At 36.9% G+C, this 9,195-nt stretch overlaps 1 protein-coding gene across 1 annotated transcript; it reads left to right on the top strand.

Moving 5' to 3' along the window:
• Positions 1-1,185: 1,185 nt before the first annotated feature.
• Positions 1,186-8,860, top strand: YAK1 (YAK1-like protein 1). Its single transcript, XM_079070615.1, has 17 exons — positions 1,186-1,980; positions 2,121-2,320; positions 2,397-2,550; positions 2,631-2,740; positions 2,834-2,903; positions 2,990-3,072; positions 3,181-3,259; positions 3,335-3,498; positions 3,566-3,716; positions 6,547-6,661; positions 6,757-6,839; positions 6,932-7,006; positions 7,083-7,157; positions 7,236-7,975; positions 8,067-8,195; positions 8,273-8,532; positions 8,629-8,860. The coding sequence occupies exons 1-17, from the start codon at positions 1,825-1,827 to the stop codon at positions 8,706-8,708; spliced, it is 2,724 nt and encodes a 907-aa protein (XP_078926741.1). The 5' UTR covers positions 1,186-1,824; the 3' UTR covers positions 8,709-8,860.
• Positions 8,861-9,195: the final 335 nt, after the last annotated feature.

Below are 9,195 nucleotides of genomic sequence, written 5' to 3'. Positions count from 1 at the left end.
CTAAGCTAGAACCAAACTAAGAAACCATAAGATGAGCTTCTCCTCCCTTCAAACTTCACAAAAATGGCTTCACACACTCAAAATACACACAAATAGGCTAGGGTTTGGGTAACGATCGATTTCAAAGGATGAATGTTGCCAAATGAGGCAATCCTAGGAGTTGGTGCCCTTAAATATGGTACAAACTTGAAGATCTAGGGTTTGCACCAAAAATGGCCGCCACACCGTGGCACTTCAATCTCTGCGTTCTTAATCGTACAATTGCCACGTCGTAAAGCCTTAGCCACCACGTCAGCCCACCAACAACTTTCACAAATAATCATTAGAATAATTAACTTGGGAAAAAACATTACGTGGAAAATGGACGTTACAATATGTTCTTCTCCTTTATTGACTTTATCTGCAAAGATTTCTCAGTGTACATCCATGAAGCATACAAATGACAATGACATTTTTTTTTGTACTTCTACAACATGTATCAAGTAGCCTGGTAGATTCACATTTCTCAAACCTAGCATCCATTAGCTACAACAAAGTTAATGATATAATTTTTCAGCTGTGATATGCTCTGATACTTCTCTCCAAGTTTTGGTTTCATGTGATTCCACTTTTGTTTAGGAAAAGTATAAAAAAAAGTCATGTTGCAGCTCGTTACCATCACCACGATACACCACATAGCGACAAAGGGGCAGTGTTCCTCCCGTGGTAACGTCGTTGAGGTGGGTACACGTCGGCAATAACAGACCTTAACTGCCTCATACCGAACAGTCTTATCCAAATCAAAATGATCTTAAAATGACTTTAAAAATAAACATCCAAACAACCTAATAATGTATTTAATATGTATGCCAACGAGACTATTATTATAATTAAAGAAAATTATCAATGTATTGATTTGGTAATAAATTGGTTTTTAGATAAGCATCATTACTCGGTATTAAATGTAATTTCATCGAATTTGAGTTTAAATTCGGATTTATTCTTATTTTATTTGGAAGATAAGTATAAGGTATCGAAGGTTTGTCTATTATGTATTTGTTAGAAAGTAAACCCCAATTAAACACAGTCATCGTTAAATACATAATTGGTAAAGTAGAGGGTTCAGATTGTGTAACCGACAAAAGTATAAGGCTGTTTCTTGCAATTGTTTCAAAGATGTAATCCAGTAATATACCGGAGATTATCATTATACGTTCGACAGCGGCGGTGCTCGTGACTCGTGAGCGAAGACAGATAAAACTCAAAAACCTTTTTTTCTTTTTTTTTTCCTTTTCTTTTAATTGGAGGTGCCGACGATGTCTTTGTGAAATCAATCTTTTAATCTTTTTCTAGAAACCCAAATACACACACATTTGATTTTCGCAAGATTGTTCCTTTCCGTCCTTTGTTGGTACCCCTTTGAATCTATTCTCGATCCTCTATCCGATATTAGTAATCACAATAGTTTCTTTCTTGAATTTCCCGATCATCCTCTCCGATTATCAATCTATTTCCTCCTGCTTGTGTCTGGATTTCGAAAAAAAAGAAGGGAACCAATTTGATTATCAAAGAAAGTGTGGTTCTTGTTCCTGTTCTTGTTATCTGACGACTGATTTCGGGTTATTACTTTGATGGATCTGAAACTGCTGCTTTGTTTATGACCGCTGTGGGGTTTTAGCAATGATAATGGGATTGCAGTCTTCCGGTAAATTACTTCAATTTGCTGGAAGATTAAGACATTCGACGACGGGGCAGCAGCAAACGAACCTCCGCTGATGCTTTAATTATTTATGATATTCATTCAATTTCTAGAATATTCCGGTGGTGGATTGTGGCGGAGCACTGATGGATGAGGTCAACACTACTTGCACCGTGACAGCGGATGATAGCTTATCATCCGCTTCAGCATCAGTTCCATGGAGTCCTAGACAGCTTGTTTTCCGACCTTATGCGCCAAGTGATGCAAAGTCACAGAATTTGCGTGTTCTCGTTAAACGACCTGTGAGTTCCTTCTTTTTACCCATCAAAATCAAAATCTTTCCTTTGCACCGTTTATCAGATGATGATTATGTGAATTAAAGTCATTGACAATTGACAATTGACGAAGGAGACTGACTGTTATATTCTCTATTATTTTGCAGTTGGTATCAAGATTAACCAAGGATATAGTTGACACATACAGAATATGCAACCCACAGTTCAATTATTCAGATGAATTAAACCCAAAACGGTTCCTGACAACCCCATCTGCTGGAGTACTCAATGATGGCTATGATAATGAAAATTCAGACCTTATTCTTACTGTGAACTTTGCCTTGGTTAATTTAGACACTCACAGAAGGTTAATTGCTTACTATTTGTATTGAAAAGAAAAGGATCATCTCAGTCTCAGATATAATTTTTTTAATGATTTTCAGATATATTGTAAAAGACATACTTGGGCAAGGGACATTCGGGCAGGTTGCTAAATGTTGGGTTGCTGAGCTGGACCGTTTTGTTGCAGTGAAGGTTATAAAAAATCAACCTGCTTACTATCAGCAGGCATTGGTTGAAGTTTCCATACTGACAACAGTAAGTGTTCTTCTGGTTGTGGCTAGGGTTTGAACTTTGAATTAGAAATTTAGAATGCTAATTTTCTTTTACTTTTTCAGTTAAATAAAAAGTTTGACCCTGAGGATAAGCATCATATTGTTCGTATTTATGATTACTTTGTATACCAGCGACATCTTTGCATTGCTTTTGAACTGCTTGATTCGAATCTGTAAGTTCTTTTGTGTCATACACATCATCTTCATCTTCTATGGGCTATTCATTGATCTGAACCTTTTGTGTTGTGGTTTTATTTTTATATCAGGTATGAGCTTATAAAGCTAAATCACTTTCGGGGATTATCATTGAGCATTGTGCAACTATTCTCAAAGCAGGTTTAAAATTGTTTTGGAGCGCCCCTGTAGTTTAATATATCTCTTCCATCTGTTCCTCATTCAATAATTGATCATTTTTGTACTAGATTTTATACGGTTTAGCTCTGATGAAAGATGCTGCTATTATCCATTGTGATTTAAAACCTGAGAACATCCTCTTATGCACCAGGTGAGTTGTTCCTCTTCCTCTTTCAATAATTGATCATTTTTGTACTACATTTTATATAAATTTTGAGCTTATTTGCTCCCACTATTTCTGTTTATTGTTTGTTATCAGTGTGAAACCAGCAGCGATCAAAATTATTGACTTCGGATCTGCATGCATGGAAGATCACACTGTTTACTCTTATATCCAGGTTTTTATAAAGTTGTCTGCTTAAATATTGACAGGTTGATGAACACTGTTCTGAAAGCTTACTTCTTTTGTGCAGAGTCGATACTACAGATCACCTGAAGTTCTTCTAGGATATCAGTATACAACTGCCATTGACATGTGGTCATTTGGATGCATAGTTGCTGAGCTATTTCTTGGCCTACCACTTTTTCCAGGAGCATCAGAATTTGATCTTCTTAGGAGGATGATAAAGATTCTTGGGTATGCTCCTGTTTTGTGTTGGTATCGAGTTTTGATCCTCATGTTCTTATTTGTTTTCTCTGTCCAGGGAACAACCACCTGATTATGTACTTAAAGAGGCAAAGAACACTAGCAAATTCTTCAAGTGTGTAGGAAGTGTCGGCCATGAAGAGACTAGTCAGATTTCTTCTTGTGGAAGGAGTGTATACCAAGCTTTAAACGAAGAAGAGTATGAATCTGTAAGTGTTCATTTTAGTTTTGCCAGATGACACTATAATATATTGCTTAAGTTGTTACTTGTTAGTTACATTCATGATATTGGCACTTGAGTGTAGATTTCTCCTAATTTTGGGCGTGTTACTATGAATGAAAGAAGGGTTATATAGGCAGGAACACGTAGCTATTTAGATTTTAGAAGCACTTGATCAATTTCCATCATATATTGCAAGATAACAGATGAAATTTAATTGGGATCCTGGATCTTCTCCTTATTGCAATTACCTGAAATGTAAATTCTAAAGGGCATGATTCACATCCAATTTTAGTAAAGATTGGAATATATGGTCCAAGGAAAAGGATGCATTATATGTTGGATAAGAACTTTAGGTTAATGAGTCCAATGCTGACATTGGAGAGTTTCACAAGCTTAGTGTAAATGCGTAAACATTTACCATTGTCTATGTCTCATGGGTGTTATGGATTCCATGATTTTCTAGTCTTATTCGTGAGCAAGCCATAAATTGCAGCAGGATGACAATAATCTAGCCTAGCCAAGAATAAGATGCCCTTTCGTGACCTTTCTAAGTAATCAAGACTCCTCTTAAGGTCTTTGGTTCGGAACTCCTTGTGAATCAAAATTTTAGGAGCAACAATTTCTTGAGTATGATCACTAGCAATGACAATTTACATAGAATTCTAGCACACTATCTTTCCGTTTCTTTGATGGTAGAATGAATATCTAGTAGTCATGTGAAGTTCGGATCATCCTAAACGTTTTTAGAGTTGGGGAAAATGAAAAAAGCAAGAATCAAGGTGTCTGCTTTAACTCTTAAAGGAAATGTTGTAAGCAATATACATTGGAAGAGTAGTTGTAAAGCAAATAATCTCGGAGTTTGTTGTATGTAAACCTTTTCCTCATGAATTATAGGAAGAAATGCATTCTTGATATCAAGATGATATAATGGAAAATGATGGATTATAGGTTAAGCTATAATAAAGGTTGTTGAGACATACAGTATATATGCTTGAGGTTCCATTATAATCTTATCCTTAGGAATATCCCAATGGTGTCATGTCTGAAGGTATCCATTTCCTCATGCATGGATTCCTTCCATATAGGATGATCTAGAGCCTTAAGAAAATACCAAATAGTATGAAGAACAAGGTACTGTATGCGATCACCAGGCTTACCAACATAGTTATGCTTTTCTTTCCGATAAGCACTTAAAATATGAAAATATGAGTGATAGGAGGCATGCTAGGAGTAGGCAGTTTTGTGGATTCTTTGCTCTACATTAGCACTCCATTTTCTTTAATGGTGAATCTTTTGACTTCTTCAAGGTGTGAGATGCCCGAGGCCAGGTGAAACACTGAGTGGGTAAGTGGGATCAAGTTTACCAGAGGCGCAAAACGACAACAGGGGTTGTTTAGTAATTTATAACGAGAAACTAAATAACCTCCTTCTTTTCTTCATACTTATCTTCCTACCCATGTGAAATGATGACAAGTGTATTATAATATTATTAATTTTATCAAAATATGACACGTGTCACCATTTCACATGGGTAGGAACATAAGTAGGAAGAAAAGGTAGGAGGATATTTAATTTCTCATTTATAATTATTCTAATATCTTTATTATTTAGTTGATTGACTTGATTCTGGTTTCCTTCTACGAGTATAGTTTCCTTTTATCAGTTTAGGAGAGTCAATAAATAGGGTTAGGGACGGCTCTAAGAAAGCAGGCAAAGTTTTATGAGTTGTTTTCTTTTATTTGGACTTTGGAGATCCCCTAAGTCTCAAATATCAGGCACCTATCATTTGTTTGTAAGCATTAAGTTATAAGTAATTGAGTTTGTCAATATGGTTCTATCAAAGACCTCTCATTTATGTTCATTGGGAATAGCAACATACTTTGAAAAATTAGGCATTTCAATTTAAAGCTTGTTGTGTGAATCCGAGTTTGTCTCTTTGTCATTCAAATCACACAACTAAATAGAACTCATAAAGTGTGCTCACTCTTTAAGTGGACAAATATGTAATAGGTAAAGGTCACTATTCCCAAATCCCAATGGAAGATCCCTTTCTAAAAGCTCTTTGGCAAACTCTTAAACTTCTATATCTCCTCCCGTCACTTAGCTTGTAGCACTTGGGACACATCAAAATAGTAAGTTATGCTGGAAAGCCTAGTGAAAAACATAGGGGTTAAGACTCGTATAAGATATAAATAAATAAAATCTTTGAAACTTGTAATTAGGGAAGTGATGTAATAAGAACTCTTTAAATAAATATACACCTGCGACACTCTTGTAATAAACTCTTTAAAAACCGTGAGTCCCAGAGAATCACACAGAAGGATACATGTAAGTATCATAATGCAGATGTAGCATTTAGGAATAAAAGTATTTCACTATAGGGGATGTATGCTCAGAATAAAAGTATTCCTTTCCATCCTTGTTATGCAAGTGTTTGATTTCATAATGTGGGAAGCATCGAGAACAATGGTTAGTTGATTTGTTCACATATCACCATATATGCAAGATGATATTTGAATTCTTCTGTTCTTTTTTGCTATTGGGAACTTTCACTCTACAAGTTTTGGTCAGATTTGGCCTTCTTCTCAATTTCAGCAAATGCTTGATTTTCCTATCTAATGTGCAAGGAGCTAAACAGAAGGCTATCCTCCAATGCTTCCCTTCATCTTTGGTTTCCACTAGGCTTGATGACAAGAATATTTTTTTCCCAAAAAAGATTATATCTTATGATACCAGTGTCTTTCTTTTGTTCCAGTAGCTACTGTGAGAGTACTTTTGGCTGTATTTTGATTCATTATGTTTCTCTTTTCCTTCAGAGAGAGTTGAAGAAACCATCAATTGGAAAGGAGTACTTCAATCACATGAATCTTGAAACAATTGTCAAAAAGTATCCATACAGAAAAAATCTACAAGAAGAAGATTTGGCTAAAGGTTATCCCAATCTCCTTAAATCTCTTACACTCACTATTCTCACCAAATCTTTTAAACTATATCTGATCATCATATTTACAACAAACAAACTACAGAGAGTCAAATACGACTAGCACTCATTGATTTCTTGAGGGGACTCGTAGAATTCGATCCAGCCAAACGGTGGTCACCTTTGCAGGTTGTTATTATATACCAGTTTTTGTTCGCATATCAAACAAATCTTCATTTATTAAGAAATTTAATTGGTAACACTTTATATAATTGTTGCAGGCTTCTAAGCATCCCTTTGTAACCGGTGAACCTTTTACTTGCCCTTATACACCTGCTCCCGAAACTCCTCGTGTGGTAACTAATCCATTATTATTTTTATTGTATCTCTTTAGTATCTTTTTTTTTATATATTTTCTGTTTTGCAATGTAGCCCGTTTCTCATAACATGAAGGTTGACCATCATCCAGCTGGCGGTCATTGGTTTGCTGCAGGTCTCTCTCCTAACGTGAGCACTTCTGCTTCTTAACTCCATGTCACTAATTTGACTTTTTTACCCTTTGTAACCAATTTAAAATTTATGTAGGTTCTAGGTGGAAACCGAGTGGCAATGTATAACAACTCTCATTTTCAAGTAATGCCATACGCACACGGGGGCAATTTCGGAAGTTTAGGAAGTCATGGCAGTTACAACGATGGTACTGTACTTGGAAGTAGTTACGGTAGTTATGGAGACAACAGTAACAACATGGTCGCGTATTATTCACCCGTGGGCCCATCAGCCATGAACAACTATGCTCAAGGACACGCCCCAGTTCTTGGTAGTAGCCCGGATGCTAGAAGAAGAATCATGCAAATCCCACATGGAAACGGGTTCGGGTTCAGCCCTGCCCAAGGGAATTTTGCACCCATGTCACTCGGAACCAGCCCATCACAATTCACCCCGCCCTATTCCCAGGTTACAAGCGGGTCCCCCGGGCATTACGGGCCTAGTTCACCAGCTAGAGGGAATCATGGATCGCCTCTTGGAAAGGGAACCGGGAATCAGATGAATAGAAGAAAACCGTGGGGGTATTCTGGGAGTTTACAAACTCAGGAAACAACATCGTCTCCTCATTGGCAAGGACAAGGACAGTTTCCTGATGTTAGTTCGTCCATTGAGAGTTCGCCACCTGTCATGGGTCGTTCTTCAATACATCATCTACAACCAAATTTAAATTCTCAAAACCGGAAGCAACAACCGAGAAGTAGTGGGAATCATAAACAGTTTAAGTCTGAGGCTAGCACTTCGCTTCCTGATCCCGGGGATTGGGATCCTAACTACAGGTAATAATGATTGAGGGTATTAACGTCTTTTTTTATAAATGATTTTAGACAGTTTTATTATGAAAATCTTGTTTGAAACTTGTGTTTCCAGTGACGAGTTGCTTCTTCAAGATGATAGTTCAGATGTGAACAACATGACAGTGGAATTCAGTAAGAGTATGCATCTTAATCAAGAATCATTTGTTGGGGCTGGGAGATTCAATCAGATGTCAACACAACGGTAATTAGTGATTCCGGTTGAACTTATCATTTCATGAAAACAAATTGAGATGTTTTATGGCTTATTATAATTTATAGGCCAATTCAAGGATTCCCACATGGAGAAGGCTCATCCCAAGACATATATGTTCACCCCATGATGACACCTTCCCATTTAATGCCTTCTCATTTCTCACAATTTTCACCGAGTCGATTGGGCCAGCAGCCCGTTCAACGGTTCAATCACGGAAGGTCAATGGGAATCCGCGGGGCAGAATGGAATCATGTAAAACAGGCTCCTCTTTCCCATTTCAATTCCGGAGGTCCTCGTTCCCCTGGAAGCAGTAGTGCACCATGGGGTATTGTTCTTGCTACCTGACCGATTTTGACTTTTTTTGCTTTTATGAAAGTTATACATTGAATTGAAGTCTGGAATTGTGATTCCTTTTTTGTAGGGCGTAGGGGAAACCATCCGATTGCTGCCAATATTCTGCCATCTTCACATGGAGGAAATGAATATGGAAGGATTGCTTGAGGTTGAGGTTGAGGGTGGTGGAAATGGAATTTGAAACTATATATAGAATGAATTTGTCTACTGTTGGCATCATAATTGTTAGTTGAAGTTATGTTGGATGTGCATTCATAGTGATTCTTTAAGTATGGATTATGAAACTTGGTTTCTTCCTATTTCTTTTATTTGTTGGCATGCTGGGATTGTCCTCAACAGTTATTTGTTTGTTTGTTTGTTTAATTGGTTGATTTACTTTTGAAGAATAGTAATTGGTCAATGAGCTCTTTGCTTAGATTAGCAATTTGTGTCGGATCTTGGATCCTTCGTTTGTGGATCCAAGAAGGTCCATTAGTCAAATGGTTGGGGTAAGTGTGCCCAATGCCCATGGCACATGGATGTTTTCAAGTCTTTAAATTTGTAACCATTTCTTTTACCAACAGTTTTCTTTTATAGATTAAAGGGTTTGATATAAGATGATATCAAATGTTATTTGCTTTTTTATAAATTAACG

Source organism: Lactuca virosa, chromosome 9 (genome assembly GCF_052849685.1).
Source record: "Lactuca virosa cultivar CGN04683 chromosome 9, Lactuca_virosa_CGN04683_v6, whole genome shotgun sequence".
In the NCBI taxonomy this organism is placed as follows: Eukaryota; Viridiplantae; Streptophyta; class Magnoliopsida; order Asterales; family Asteraceae; genus Lactuca; species Lactuca virosa.
Note: the sequence above shows the minus strand (reverse complement) of the source record. Positions and strands in the feature narration are given on the sequence as shown.